A 16,134-nucleotide genomic window follows, 5' to 3' on the forward strand; every position below is an offset into this window, starting at 1 on the left:
TCAGGAGGAAGTAGAGCTGTCCTGTGTGACCAATAGTTCAGAAACAGTGGCCACCTACCCAGCTGGGCACTCCACCTCCTTACCCCATCCCACCCAGCCAGCTCCAACTGCTGTCACCGACTGGAATATATTCACAAACCCAGCCTGAACCGGGCGGGCAAATGAGGAGATGTTAATCACAACGTGGTTCTCCGCCAAGTCACCAAAACCCCATTTTCTCACCACCGTTAGGAACCCATCACTCTGCAAAGTGAACTCAGATTAGATACGGCAAATGCGGGTCTCCAGGAGCTGGGCTGTGATGGGGCACAGCTCAATGTAGCCATGCTGTGCCCGTGTTCTGGGACTGGCTCCAGGCTGGGAAGGCAAGGTTTGGAAGAAGAGGAACCAGGCGAAGGAAGAATACTGGAGACAAGCTGGGGACAGTGAGTTGGTTACAGGAAGCTGGTGTAGCACTGCACATCTGTCAGCCCAGTTGCTGGGAACTGAGACAGGACAACTAAAGCCAGTTCTAGGCCACTCTGGGCTATATCATGAGACCCTGCCTCAAAAAAAAAAACCGAGAAAAGCAGACCAATCCAAATGGAACTCTGTGAGTTTGAGGCCACCTTGGCCTACAAATCCCAAGCTAGTCAGGGGCTACATAGTAAGACTCTGCTGTCTCAAACAAACAACAAAACACAGGACTACCAAGAAGGCTCACTGGGTAAAGGCACCTGAAGCCAAGCCTGATGATCTGAGTTCCATCCCTGGTACTCACATGGTGGAAGGAGAAAGAACAGACTCCCACAGGTTATCCTGTGGTCTCCACACACTAGCCCTAGCAAACCACACACACATCTACATGCACAAACATATGCACACAGACAGATAATACAATAAGTAAATAACTAATCAAAACATTTTTTGAAACAACAGAAACTGGGCTGGACAGATGGTTCAATGGTTAAAAGCATTTGCTGTTCTTGCAGAGGACTGGAGTTCAATCTCAACACTGAAGTGGGGCAGCTTATAACTGTAATGTCAGCTACAGGGGATCTGAAGCCCTCTTCTGGCCTTGGAAGGTACCCATACCCCTGTGCACACACATGCACAAGGGCACGCGCATACACATCAATAAACAATAAAATAAGCTGTCTCACTGCCAGTGTTGACGAGAACTTGATCCACTGGCCTCAGTCTATGGTTAGCTTATGAACAGCTACACAGAGGGTCTGAGGCCAGCCTGAGCTACATGACACTTATCTCAAAGAAAAAAAAAGTATGCTACTTATTGTTAGTTGAGGCCTAATGTGGCTCTGACTGTGTATTACTGTCTGTATGGTCTATTCAGGTGAAACAATTAGAAGTTAAAACAATCCCCCTTATCTAACCCGGGCATCTCAGTTGGGACAGTTGGGCGCCCACGTGGACACATGGCTGAAGCACTAGGCTTCTAGGCTGCTGGGCTGACAACAACATTCAGGTCCTCGCTGGCGGGCAGCCTGAGGCTGAACTCCACAGCAGGCCAACCCCTAGACAGGCCTTTCTAAGTCACCTAGACTATAGGTATCTTCTCCTCCCATCGTCCCTCTCCCTTTTTCTCCTCCTCCTCCTCTTCTTCTTCCCTTCCCCTTCTCTCTCTCTCTCTTTTTTTTTGGGGGGGGTTTCGAGACATGGTTTCTCTGGGTAACAGCCTTGTCTGTCCTGGAACTCGCTCTGTAGACCAGGCTGTCCTCAAACTCACAGAGATCCACCTCCCTGAGTGCTGGGATCAAAGGTGTACACCACCACTGGCTTCCTCCCATCTTTTCAATGGCCTGCCAACATAATTTCTCTTTTGTTTGTTCTGAGGACTAAGGACTTGGCCTAAAACAGAGATAGCAAGGTTCTAAGGTCACTGCCACTTCCTCTCGAGTCACCTGACCAAGATGGCCCACCAGCACTTGCTGACAGGACAGACCCTGTGGCTCGAGGCCTGCCTGCGTGGATGGATTCCTCCCATACCTCCACAGGCTTGACTGGGGATGACTGCCTGTAATACCAACACACACAGAGAACCACCATTGCAGCTCCTGTCCAGCCAAGGACCAAGGATGATGCTTTTGAAAAATAAGAGGGGATCTGCAGGTGCCCTAACCCATTCAGCAGAGGTTGGGAAGCCACCACCAATTTCACCGGGGAGTTTCCCAATCATAACAGAGTCTTCTACAGAGAAACCGTGCCCTGTACCATATTTCGGATAGCTCAAATAAAAGCCACCCCAGGCAGCAACACCGCCCTGCTGCTCCCCAGTTAGAACACAGGAGGGAGTGATTGCTGAACCACCACCTGGCACTTCATAAGATCTGAAACCCTGGGATCTGAGCTGGACACCCAGTGAGTGGGCAGGGTGGGCGGCTCTGAGGGAGGGTTTTTGCTTTGGGAGGCACCAAGTGTTAGAGCTCAGCCACCCAACTGAGCAGTGGGACAAGGATCGAGGCTCAGAAATTGGGTGGAAAGCCGGGCCCAGCAGGTGCTTGAGACAGTAGGTTGGAACAACTCTCTGATCTGGGACTGGACTTAAGGGATCAGGAAGGGCACAGCAGGAGGTGGGGTGGTCCAATCTCACTTCCTGCCTCCTGCTGCCAGGATGAGGCTAATCTAAGTAGCTCCCTGGTCAGGGTAGGGTAGGTAGCCTGGGACAGTCCTGTAGGCTTCTCTCGGTCCAGATGCTTACCAGCGCCTCTGAAGCAGGAGGGTGCTAGGTTTCCAAGCTGTGCAGATGAGCAGGGCATAATGTATGCAGCCTGGGGAGGCTCACGGACTGTTAGGGAGCCCGAACCACAGAATAAACCTGGTTCCTGCCCCTACCACATGGCCAGAGTCTCCAAGACTAATCCACCTTGTAGTTACTAGTTTCAGGGACAACCATCTATAATATCACCATACGACAGTCCTACCCAATGCACTTCACAGTTCCTGCAAGATGGCCTCTCTGTCAACTGGGATTCCTTGTTCTGATACCAACCAACCGTAACGGTGGTCATTTACTAAGCCTCTACCTGAAATACTCCAGGCCCTGGGGTCACTAGGAAAGCTCTTGTTTTAACCTCACGGCAGTACCAAAGAGCAGTCTTGGTGTGACGGTCTCTCTATGAATGGGGGAACCCAAGCTTAGAGATATGCTATCGCCTGCCTGAGGGGCACAGTCCGTGCTGCGCTTGGATTAACACCCAGCTGCTTCCCAGGGCGCAGGCTGGTCCCACACCACCCTTCTTCTCTCTAGGTTGCATCCCCTGCCAGGTAGTGCTAGGGAGTATTTAATATGTAAAGGTGTGTTACATTTGTTTATACTGGGGAACTTTATCTGAGTTATATTTGTTTATGCTACAGTTGTTCAGTTATGTAAAGATGTGCTGCATTTGTTTCACCTTGCCTGCCTAAAGTCTAAAAAGCCGAACCAGCCAATAGCTAGGCAGGAGAGGGGTCCGGCGGGGCCGGGGGAGGGGGGGTGGTGGTGGGTGGAGAAAATGAGTAGGAGGAGGAATCTAAGGTGAAGAGAGAAGAAGGAAGAGAGAACTAGGGAGGAAGAGAGGGATACACCCAGGGTCAGAAGCCAGGCAGCCACCAGCCAGACATGGAGACAACGGGAAAATAATATATACATAAAGAAAGAAAGGTAAAAAGCCCGAGGCAAAATGTAGATAAAGAGAAACAGATTAAAATAAGAGCTAAGCTAAGGGCTGAACATTCAAAACTAATAAGTCTCCGTGTTGTGATTTGGAAGCTGACAGGCAGCACAAAAGAGAAAGCTGTTACAAGGAGGCCTGGCCCCCATCCCTCCCACCCTCCCCAGATCCCACTTTCTTTTTGGTTTTTCGAGACAGGGTTTCTCTGTGGCTTTGGAGGCTGTCCTGGAACTAGCTATTGTAGACCAGGCTGGCCTCGAACTCACAGAGATCCGCCTGCCTCTGCCTCCCGAGTGCTGGGATTAAAGGCGTGCTCCACCAACGCCCGGCCAACCCTAGCTCACCCAGGTGCCTGAATGGATCTGTCCCCTCCAACGAAGTGCTGTCACCCATGCTCTAGTGTCTCCTACTACAGTGTGATAATCAGAACTCACTCCAAGGGCTTACAAGTACCTACTAGAATATGGGAATCTGGGGTTTCAGAAGGCAAAACTCAGGCCAGGACAAGAACAGTGCCTGCTTGACTACCCAGGTGCCCCTAAACACTGAGCCCAACCAGACGGGCAATGTGGTGTCTTGTCCTGGGCCACGGCCTCATTGTTGTTCCCTCGTCCCTCGCGTCTCCCTTCTTTGGGTGAGTTGGGATCGAACTCAGGGCCTTATACATGCTCAGCAAGCACTACACCACTAAGACACACCCCCAGTGCCCACCTGGTCCTGTCACTCATCTCTAACCCCTTTCTGGAGGCAAACTGGGTTAGGGTTAGGTTTCAGACCCCGTAACATGACAGTAGCTCCCTGCTTAAGGTACCCCAGGCCTTCTCTATCATTCTGATGATGTTCCCAAGTCTCGGCACGGCCTGGGGCAAAGGCAACCTTGAAATCTCAGCTCCCTACCCTGTAATTAAAGCACTGCTGTGCCACCCACCCAGGACAGCATGCCTCTCTCTGACTCTTTCTTCAGGGACAGCCTGTCATCTTCTGTTCACCATCCCTTTAAAATGTGGTGCACACTCAACCTTAATCTCTCCAGAGCCTTCCCGTGCTACCAGAACCCCCTATCTCTCCTCCTCCTGCTCCTCCCACCTCTAAGTGCACCGAGAGCTGTAATACACGCAACAAAACTGGTACACTACACGCTCCCCAGCCTGTCAATCAGACTGTTTCATTTCCACAGGCCATTTCCTGCCCTTCCTACAACAGCCACAGCGCTGCACTAAAAACGGACGAGCTGGCCATTAGGAAACGCCACCTTCTCAGCTGACGAGAAGGCAACGGCTTAAAGAAGGACCGGATAGCAAATCATTACCTATAAAAACTTTTTTAAAACATCATATATTTTTATTCACCTGTGCATGCGCCTGCTTTATTTACAGTATATGCAGCATGTGAGTACAGGTGCCCATGGAGGCCAGGAGAGGGCGCCAGATCCCCCCTGGAACTGGAGTTACCAGTAATTGTGAGCCACCTGATGTGGGTGCTGGGAACAGAACCCCAGATCCTCTGATTGAACAACCAGTACTCACAACAACTAAGCTATCTCTCCAGTCCTCAGATCATTATATATTTTAATTAGTAACTTCTGCTTAAATTTCTACTATATATCACAAAGTCAGAGACAAAACACACACACACACACACACACACACACACACACACACACACACACACACACAGAAACACCTCCAGACATGGGGTGTAGCACAGTGACAGAATGCTCAGCTAGCAGGGTTAAAGCCACAAGTTCAATTTCCAACACTGAAAAAAAAAAAAGAAAGAAAGAAAGAAAGAAAGCAGTAAATAAACCCTCATTACCAGCTAAGTCAAGTCACTAAATGAGGGGTTAGGCTCAGTGATGCATCCATGTAACATACATCAGGTTCTGGCTTGGAGCTGCAGCACAAAAAAAGCCCCAAATATTGGTAAAGAAGGCAGCCTGAAAACCGGGAAGGAGGAAACTTCCCGACTGTCCTCTCCATCCCTGCCTAACTGGCTATGCCTGCCTCAACTAGTTCTGTTGCTCCCTGAATAATACCCAGGGGAGGAGACCTCAGACCAGGACGGGTGGCTGGCTGGGTTTGTGCTGTTTTCCTTGACTTGAAGTGATGTGCAGAACTGAGCTGGCATGGGGATGGCAGCCAGGGACTTCGCTTCTTTTGGGGACTCTTACCAGTGTCAGCATGTGACCCGGTGACAACTGGACAGAGCAGGGTGGCAGCTGCCCCTGCACAGCACACATGCCAGTGTGTCCAAGGTCGCTTCTTCCACGCCAAGAGCACAGAACCACGCTGTCTGCGCTTGACCTATGATCCTCCAGCCTCAGCCTCCAGAGTCGTGGGGTCATACGGGCACACCATTATGCCTGGTCCCAGACTTCCACAGACAGCTGCACACCCCGACGGAAGGCAAACAGGGGGGGCGAAGAGGGTTGCAGGCACCAAAGACATAAGCGCCAGCCGTCTCCCGTCTGGGGCATCCTCCACTAGCCTCCACACTAGCCACAGGGCTCCAGCATCGGGGCGTCCACATTGCCTACGGCTATCGCCCCAACTCCAACCACACCCTACCTTGTCCTTCCTTTCCTGATCCTTAATCTTGGTTCCTGACATATCCCATTTTCATAGCCATAATGGAAAATAAACACAGAGGCTCCAGTGTGGAGCTGGCCTAAGGAAGGGTGGCGAGGGCAGACGGGGGAGGGTACATGGAGGAGGAAGCTGTGGCTCACGGACAGGAAGCTGGGGTTTCCCCTTGCCCTTCGTCCAGGCCACCCAGTTATCCCAAAGACACCGCACACCATCAGCGTGGCCACGCTGACAGCACAGAACGCTGCCCCACATGACAGTCGCCATTGTGCAATAGCTCAGACTTTACTTTGGCAAAGCGGTGCTAGAAACCAACTTTGGATGAGACCCCCGTCCCTAGTCCTGGGCCCTCACTTCCTGCTGGAGGCACATCGGCTAAGAGCTAGGATGCTCGGATCCAAGTGTGCCAGAGTGCCTTTGTGACCTGGGACAGGTCTCGACCTCTGGGAACCGCAGTTTCCTCCCCGTAGGAGGATCTTGAAAGCGCTGCCCTAGATGTCTGCAGGGCCATGATGTCACAGGAGGTACGGGCACACTGCAGGAGCCGCCTGACTGGACAGGGAGAGCAGAGTTTTGAGCCAGAGAATGGTCACATCAGGGAATCCGCTCAGCCAAGATCAGAAGGAAGAGCCGTCTCTCAAGTCCCCAAGCATGAAGGACCCCAACACTCCTGGCTTAGGCCTCGGTTGCTTTCTCTAAGAGTATGCGCTTTCTTCTGGGGCCTCACGATGTTACTTGAGACAGTCCCAGGAGACACTGCAGCCAGAAGCCACCAGATCAACAACGGCACAGTAAACCTTCCAGCTGCTCCCATGTTCCCTCCCTGACTTGGAGGCTGGGAAGTCAACTGTTCTGGCTCATAAAACACTTTCAGCGCACACATGATCTTAGACCTCCTTCGGGTGACTGGCGGAGCAGGGCAGCAGGTGCCAGCCCGCACCCAGCTGCTGTGCCTGCCATTTAGATGCGGTGGCTTTCTTTGTGCAGAGGAAGAGATGGCATTTCGTGGCAGGGGGGCCTGAGGCAACAGACAGGATCCCCCTATGAAGATGCAGAGGGCCAAGATGCTTAAGGCTTGGAGCCTCCATTACGAGGCTCCGTCTCAGCATGCTGGGTGCTCGATCATTTTAATTGGTACCACCAACAATCTGGTGACATCCAGCACTCTGCCCTATAAAAGTCAGAGGAATGAATCTGGCAGAGCCAGGTGGCCAGGCAAAGTGGGAGGTTGTGGAAACTTAATTGTTCTTGGTTTCTGACTGCTACACTGCCTCGGATGTCCCTGTGTGGTGGTAGCCACCCGCTGGGCTGGGAGTGGGGCAATATGGACTCCCAGCTCATCCTGAGTTCAAGACTCCTGCTCACTGCAGACATTCCATGGGAGGGCCCAGGCTGCAGCCTTATGACCTATGTCATCACTGGCCAGGTACGGATCACGTGATCCACAGCGATTCGCCAAGTCCCCGCCCACCTGGCTGGGGGACTGTAAGAACCCAGGTATGTTCTCAGCTAGGATTGACAGCCTGGGGCTTGACTCTAGAACCCACACAGCCACCCCACCAGACAGGCTACAAGTGACAGAGACCATGGCTGACCCTTGGGTGTCCTTCCCTCTCAAACAAGCATGCTGGAATGTTTGGCCTAACAAAAAGCTATGGAATGAGACTGCTCCACGGAGGGACTGTTGTACTGACTGTCCCTTGAGAAAAGCCCTGCTGTTCCTTCCCAGCTCCTCTTGGCCACATCTGCCTGAGGTCAGCAGCTCTGGTCACCTAGATGGTGCCTGGTGCCAGCTGGCTCAAGCTATATGAAGTCTCTAGAAAAGGAGCCAGGGTGGCGCACACAGGTCCCTGTGGGGACAGTGGCCTTCCCTACAGATAGGGCTCTGTGTCCTAGGCCTGAGCAGTAAGACTCTGTTCTGTCCTCTTAGGCCCAACCCTGACCAACTTGTCATCTAGATACCATAATAATGCCACACCAAAGTAGCCAGCTCATGTCACCAGAAAACGCATGTGGGCTTAAAGGCATGTGGGAGGCACAATTCTAACGGGAATTGCCAGGAGGCACGAGGTGCATCCATTGTCTAGACTGCCATGTACATGCAGCCCTGACCACCCCCTGGCATGTGTACAGACTGCTGGCTGTCTCTAACCACCCTGCCACCAGACAGACCCAGTCTCAACCCATCTTCCCCTCAACTAATCAATAAGGAAAAAAATTCCTGGGGCTGTACAGATGGTTCAGTCTGATGACCCCGGATGTACATGGTGGAGAGAACTGAGTCCTGCAGGTTGTTCTCTGACTCCCACGTGTGTGCCAAGGAATGTGCATGTGTACACACCCATGCACACAAATGAAATAAGCATATTATAAAAACAAATCTCTATGTGGAAGTGCTGACCTTAGAGTCTCAGAATAGGAGATGTTTGCTTCAAGATGGCGTCTTTAGAGGTAACTGAGTTAATATGAGGCACTATGTATGGGCCGGTTTTGAGGAGACAGCAAGATGGCCATCTGCAGGGCACATGGCTCCCAACCCCACTGATCTGCTGTCCGCATCTGCCTGCTCTGGGTACCCCAGGGTCTACAGCAACGGTAGACAGGGCCTGGGGCTTCTAGAACCATGAGGTATTTACTGGAAGAGATGAGACTCTGCCCCTAGTTCTAGAGCAAAAACAGACCTAATGACACTCACATCTGACAAGGGCCTTTTGTCAGCCACTCCTGCAAGCTTCGAGGCTCCAGAAACCCTTCTAGGTTCCTTTCTGCCACTGCCTGAGAAGTTCCTGAACCTTCAGGCCCTAAACTAAGATGAATGGAACTCAGAGCCCAGCAGGTAACCAGACACTAACTGAGTAATTACCACATGCTGGCTATCTCCCTGCAGGAAAGTAATTAACCCTCTCTAAGGAGACTTAGAAGACCTCACAGAACCACATGAGCAGATCTCACAGAACCCCGTGAGCAGGAGCACTCACAGAACTTTGTGAACAGGGAGTTCTCGGCTCCAACTGGAATCCTTGTGAAAACAGGAGGACCTAGGACTATCTTCCAAACAGACTCCCTGACCAAAGCCCAGACTCAAAACAGCACAGAGTGACACATGGGCTGGCCCAGGAAACAGGGTCAGTCAGAAAAGAGGGCGTGGGACACCAAGCAAAACCGCTTGGCTCCACCTTGTAGGGTTGGGACACTCCCCAAAGAGCTTTAGGATGGGGAAATTGCCAGGTTGGGTGTGGTTCATGTTGACAGCTCAGACAGTAGGGGACCTCAGGACAATGTGAAAATCTAAACATGAGATGGCCAGGCCTGGGCAGAGGTCTGCGGGCTTCCTTTAACAGCCCATCCGAGCTGGCCAGTTTTATATCAACATCAGATATGTCGAGAGTCCTTTTAGAAGAGGGAGCCTCCCTTGAGAAAATGCTGCCTCCCAGATAGGCCTGTAGGCAAGCCTGCAGTGCATTTTCTTGATCTGTGATTGACATGGGAGGGCCTAGCTCACTGTAGGAGGGGCCACCCCTGGGCAGGTGGTCCTGGGTGCTGTAAGAGAACAAGAGAGCAAGCCATGGGGAGCAAGCCTGTAAGCAGCACCCTCCATGGCCTCTGCATCAGCTCCTGCCTCCAGGTTCCTGCCTTGAGTTCCTTCAGTGATTGAAGGTTACCTGGAAGTGTAAGAAGAAATAAACCCTTTCCTCCCCAGGGTGCTTCGGATTGTGGTGTTTAATCACAGCAACAAAAGCCCTAAGACGATGTTTCTCCTCAGAGAGGCCGTGCTTGCCCTCAGCCAGCTGTGCTGCATGTAGCCTCTGCTTCTCAGGGCTTTCAGGAAGTACCCCCATAACAGTGTGAGAGAGGGGAACCGGAGGCTTGCTTCAGGTGCAGGACTGGGTCGCTCTCTTCAACTTTCAGGGGTGGGAGAGCAAGACCCTACCTCCAGCTGGGGCCCTCTGGAGGGATCTAAGAGCATGAAGACAGCCAAGGTTCCCATTTAGAAGTGAGCCTGCCTCTGAGCAGCCATAAGTCACACCCTAACAAGGCATCCACCACTACACCATTTAGTTAGTGCATTCCCTTTTGCAGGTGACAGGGGCCCTCCTGAGGGCATGTCCCCTGAGGCTGACTCATTTGCCTGCTCTCTCTCTCTCTCTCTCTCTCTCTCTCTCTCTCTCTCTCTCTCTCTCTCTCTCTCTCTGTCTGTCTCTGTCTCTGTCTCTGTCTCTGTCTCTCTCTCCCCCTCCCTCCCCAGAGCAACTCCACAGTGTACAGGAAAAACAACCAGAAAAGGTTCTGCTCACTGGCTGTGTGACCCCGCCAAGACCTCTCTGAGGCTGGTTCCTCCTCTGTAAAACACAGGTAGCAATAATAGCTCTGTCTTGTGGTCACATGACAAGCCTAGCATGTGCCAGGCTGTGGGTTGAATTCTCAAGACAGCAAACAAATGAACTCAATGAACTCAAATAAAAATGTTAGCCAACCCTAAGGGCTTCCACCAGTCTGCGTGCAGAGCGGGTAAAGAATGGAGGTGGGGCCGGGCGTTGGTGGCGCACACCTTTAATCCCAGCACTCGGGAGGCAGAGGCAGGCGGATCTCTGTGAGTTCGAGGCCAGCCTGGTCTACAGAGTGAGTTCCAGGACAGCCTCCAAAGCCACAGAGAAACCCTGTCTCGAAAAACAAAACAAAAAAAAAAAAGAATGAAGGTGGGGAAGGAGAAGCAGGAGCTGCAGGACGAATTAAAAAGGAAGGAGAAGGGCAGAAACTTCAGTCAGACAGGCCTGGGTTCAAACCTTTCCTCACTCACTAGATGGCTATGTGGCTCTGGGAAACTTACTCAACCTCTCTGATTCTGTTTCCTCCTTTGTAAAATAGGAAAAATACCACCTTCTTTGCAGGAGCTCTCAAAAAGAGAGTCGGTTAGGACCCAGAGTCAGAGGCAGGGTTCTGTATCTGCACGGCCCTTAGCGGGAGTATCAGACTGCTTGGCCACTCAGGACGGTGGAGGTGAGCATAAGCATGAGGCAACAAGGTGCTTTGTAGATCGTCAGCACCCAGCACCCTCACCCTGCAGCACTGCTCTCCTTCATCCCTCCCCAGGTAGCCCCGAGATCCCCAAAGCCTAACTGTATTCTCTTTGGACAAACAAGATGAGGCACCAGGCTAGCGCCGCCTGGTCCACAAGATCTTCCGTGGGTGTGAGTGTGGTTGGTATCCTTTGATCCTCCACCCTGGCAGGCTGTCCGCACTCACCGGGGAGCCCTGAAGCCCCGCTCCCTGTCTGAGGACCCTCTGCAAAGGTAAGTTATTTTAAGCCTCTCCTGAACCCTTGTCCTGAGCGAATGGAGCAATGGTTTTGGGATGAGGACCAGCAAGGGTTTTAAGGCCTCTCTCTCTGCCAGAAAGACACTTACAGTCGGCAACACAGACAGCGCATCCCCTCTCTCGGGCTTACTTTGTACCAGGTTTCTATTCCCAGAAAGACAATGTGAAACCCCAAAGCCTTGATCAATACACCACAAGACTCGCCCTGCACCCCACTCTGAGACAAAAGATAAAGGGCAGGCAGATGACAGCTCAGCTTCCCTACCAGCTTCAGGTGGGGACCCACAGGGATATTTCTATTAAAAAGGGATGAGGCGGGGAAGACAGTTTTGCCCGTGGTCCCCGGGCAGCAGAGACAAAGCTAAATGTGTCAGGAGTGAGGGCTCCTGCACCCCAGAAACATTGCAAGGCTGGGTTCACACTCACAGTCGCCCAGGAGCAAAGTCTGTGTCACACTTGAGAAGGGTAACAGGGCTCTTCTTCCTTTTAGAGACTGGAGCCCACCTGTCTCTCACTCCCTTAACAGACACGCTATAAGCCCCGCCCACCCCGCTGTCCATTGGCTTACTTTTGCTGGGCAGCTCCTCTTGGCCCAGGCTGTTGGAAGGAGCCAGGGGAGCACTCTCACCCTCCTCCAAGGTCAGGATGAGTGGCACGTCGTCATCTAAGCTCACAGCCATGTTCCCCTGTCCTGTGGTCCTCAGGATGCAATGGCCAGGGCTTTAAATGGTCTCTGGGTTGAGCTCCTGTTCAAAGCCACAGGGCCAGAGATGCTTCTCAAAGCCCACTCCATCAGAGGCATCTTCTAGGGTCTGGAGGATAAAAAAAGAAAGGCAACGATTAAAACATAACCATTACTGATGAATGTATTCTAGAGTCAGGGAGCAGTGACAGCTCCAGGGAGCAGTACAACCAGAGGCCAGGCAAAAACCACTGAATTTTATCTTTTGTCACAGTAACTTCCAGTATAAAAAGTGTTTGTTTCTTGATGAGTCTCATGTAGCCCATGCTGATTTCAAACATGCTATAAAGTGGAGGGTGGCTTTGAGCTTCTGGTCCCCCGGCCTCCACTGGGACTACACATGTGTGTCACAAATGGTTGAGAGGAAACTGGGGACTGAACCCAGGGCCATGTGCATGCTAGGCATCGCCCTACCTCCTGAGCCGCAGCCCACACCACCACTGTATTTCAACTTAGAGAGAGAGAATGCTAGGAATTGCAACATGTGCTATGATCCCAACACCTTGGAGCTTGAGGCAGGAGGATAGCAGAGTTCAAGGCTAGGTTGGACTATATAGCAAGAGTCTACCTTAAAAGAGAGTGTGTGGCCGGGGTGTTGGTGGCACACGCCTTTAATCCCAGCACACAGGAGGCAGAGGCAGGCGGATCTCTGTGAGTTCGAAGCCAGCCTGGTCTACAGAGTGAGTTCCAGGACAGGCTCCAAAGCAATACAGAGAAACCCTGTCTTGAAAAAAAAGAGAGAGTGTGTGTGTGTAACGGAGGGCGGGGGTCACACACCTTTACTCACAGCACTTGGGAGACAGAAGCAGGCAGATCTCTGTAAGTTGAGGCCAGTAGTTTATAGAGTTCAGACTGCCAGAACTGCACAGTGAGAGCATATCTCAAAAAAGGAGGCATGGGGGGCTGGAGAGGTGGCTCAGCAGTAAGGCGCACTTGCTGTTCTTGCAGAAGACTCTTGTTCCCAGCACCTACGTGGTGACTCACAACCATCTTTAACTCCAGTTTCGGGATTCAACACCCTCTTCTGGCCTCCTTGGGCAATAAGCACACATGTGGTATGTGTGTGTGTATGTGTGTGTGTGTGTGTGTGTGTAAAACATTCATAACATCAAATTTTAAAATAATGACAATAAACATAAAATACAGGGAAGGTTCCTATAAGAACACTGAAAAGTTGAGCTAACGAAGAATGGGACTAGCATGAACAACACTAGCCTACTTTTCACTTATCTCTGTGCTTTGTAAAGATTTTAAAGGGAAAACAATTTATAACGATTATAATGTTTAGCACTTCATCTTCAAAGAGTACTCAAACTATGCCAGGGACCCTACTAGCAATTTACAACTAGGTGACCAAAAACTCACTAATAGTCCTACACATCAATCAGATAGGGGCAGAGAGGTTAGGTAACTTGCCTGACAGTCCACAGGCAGAAATCCAAGCTTTGCCTTGCCCATACCCCTAGCCATCACGATACCTACAGTGCCCAGTGCCCTCTAAACCCCCAGGTCTGGTCTTCAGACAACAGTAATAAAAAGTGAGTGCGTCCGGCTCTCCAAGCTTGTCCTGGTCTCTCTTTTTATGTCTGTGAACAATTTCCACTTTAGCTTTGTTAAGTGCCCTCTTGGGGATACACAAGATCATCGTGGCTTTGCTGGTGGCCAGCCCGGCATTGTTCTTGTATGGACCTCAGCGATGTGGATGTTAGATAAGGAGAAGGGGGACACCCACATTTTTACAACTTGTAACCAGAGGGGCCCATCCTTCCCTCCAGGTTTAAAAGACTCAGAACTGGTGTGCTGCAGTGGCTGTTTGTACATTCCACTTCTGCTTACCGAGATGAAAAGAAAAGCAGAGCTCAGCGTATCTGCCTGGGACCTTTGAACTTGGAAACAGCAGCAGGCTGCTGCCTCCAGCTGTGGCCCGGGCACTGGATGGATTCTGCCTCCAAAGCAACTGCGCAATGCCTCCTTTTGGGGGTGGTGATGGGAACATCAACAGGCTTTCCTTCAACAGAGGCAGCAGCAGAGATAAACACCACATTGCAGCCAACTAAGCATGCAACTCTCTGCCCAGCAAACTTCCTGCAAGTGCAGTTTGGTTTGGTTTTTCGTTTTTACTTTTCCTGCAGATTTGGGGATTTATTTTGCTTTAAGATCTCAACTAGGGGAGAGACAGTAGCAGATGCCATCATTTGGCTGTCTAGAGAACTGTGCTGTGTTTTGTATTCTGGCTTAACTTTCTCCTCTCCCAGTGCCGTGTACTGGCTAAACTCTCTTGTCTAACACACCCCATGGTAGAAGGATTACTTGAACACACTACATTAAAACCACAAGAAGGCTCTGACAGTGCACTCTCTATTTATTTGGAAGGCAAAAAAACTCCCAGTTCATACCGGTTTCTAAATTTTGTCATTAGTATCCTCCTAGCTAGCGGGTTTTCCGTTTTAACCACTGAACGTATGACTCCATTCCTGCGAGCCTTGTCTTACCTCAATGGCTCTCGCCTGGTGTGACTTTGTCCCCACTGACTAGAAATATTTCCGGCGTCACAACTTGGGAATGATCTTGAGGGAGTCCAAAGAGGCCACTAAATATCTACAGTGCACAGCTGAGACCCCACCCACAGGAAACAGACTTTTGGCTCAGACTCAACAGCTCTGCCCTCGGTACAGCCTAGGTTAGCAAGCATCTCACTTTTTCGATGAGGCGGCTTCTTAGCCTGGCTAACTCTCTCGTGAGTCAACAACTACAAGTTCCATCAGGCCGACTAGAAAGCAGGTGGCACGAACTGAGGCACTTTCCGCTAAACTATTCCTAGAAACTGCACGCCACTTAAGAGAAATCCACCAATCACTTTCTTGTTTTTGTCTTTCGAGACAGGGATATCCCTGTCTAGTCTTGGATAGCCTTGAAGTTGCCATCCTTCTCCTAATGTGCCTATTGACTTTTCAAAGAGAAGGAAACGAGGCCCAGAGAGAAGGAAACTAACTGCCCAAGGTCACACAGCAGACTCAGAGGCAGAACTCGGGGCTCCTCAGGTCCTGCCCTTCAGCAGACTTCGGTCCGCACTCTAGAGAGGACCCAGAGGGTCACCCCTGAGGGAAGGTCACCAATGAAGGAAGGTCCCGGGATCAGAGCTGCCATCCCGCTAGCTGTCTGCCCCCAGAGTCAGGCTGACCCAAGCAGGAGTCCCCGGCCCGGTCACAAGAGGTCGCAGCCGGGAGGTGAGCGGGGAGGGAAGGAAGCGGGAGAAGGGTCGCGCGGGGGCTCCAGCTCCCCGCCGCGATCCGGATCGCCCCAGGAAGTCAAGGCAAAGAGAAAGGTGCAGAAAGAAGTGAACGTGCAGGGGGGAGAAGCACGCGGAGCACCTCCCCAGGCCCCGCCTCGGGCGCTGGGAGCTCCCAGCCCCAGTCTCAGCCCCTTCTCGGCGCCCTCTGACCCCTGAACCCTGTCCTCGGGCCAAGCCGGCGCACCCCTCGGATTCTTACACGCGCTGTCCCGGGATCCCGCACCGTGCACCGGATCTGCACAGCGCAGCCCAGCTTGCAGCTGCCGCTGCCAATATCCCGACAGCGGAGCCACTGCAGCCGCCACCGCCGCCTCACCGCTGCCACAGCAGCAGCTGCGCCAGCCCTTGCATCCGCCGACTCCCGTCACTCAGCCCCGCAGGCCCCGCCCCACGACCCCACGCCACGGCCCATTGGCCACCAGAGAGGCCGCAATGAAACTTAACTTGGTAATCTGCACGTCACTCACCGTTCTCACGTCCCTCCTCCCGAAGGGAGGGCGGAGCGAAGAAACTCCACCCCTTTCCCCCCGCTTTAATCGCTCAACCAAT

At 52.0% G+C, this 16,134-nt stretch overlaps 1 protein-coding gene across 2 annotated transcripts in view; it reads right to left on the reverse strand.

Moving 5' to 3' along the window:
• The window catches only part of Tpcn1 (two pore segment channel 1), a 55,740-nt gene extending 39,800 nt beyond the window's left edge, over positions 1-15,940 (reverse strand). Inside the window, exons 1-2 of one of the 2 annotated variants that reach the window (XM_040731562.1) lie at positions 15,785-15,940; positions 12,120-12,363 (exon numbers count right to left, since the gene is read on the reverse strand). In XM_040731562.1, the coding sequence (XP_040587496.1) occupies positions 12,120-12,231 (112 nt within the window). In that variant the 5' untranslated portion in view covers positions 12,232-12,363; positions 15,785-15,940. Of the gene's footprint in view, positions 1-12,119; positions 12,364-14,785; positions 14,869-15,784 lie in introns of those variants that run through there. The other variant, XM_040731563.1, reaches the window with a different exon arrangement.
• Positions 15,941-16,134: the final 194 nt, after the last annotated feature.

This window comes from Mesocricetus auratus, unplaced genomic scaffold (genome assembly GCF_017639785.1).
Source record: "Mesocricetus auratus isolate SY011 unplaced genomic scaffold, BCM_Maur_2.0 Super-Scaffold_100025, whole genome shotgun sequence".
NCBI classification, from domain to species: Eukaryota; Metazoa; Chordata; class Mammalia; order Rodentia; family Cricetidae; genus Mesocricetus; species Mesocricetus auratus.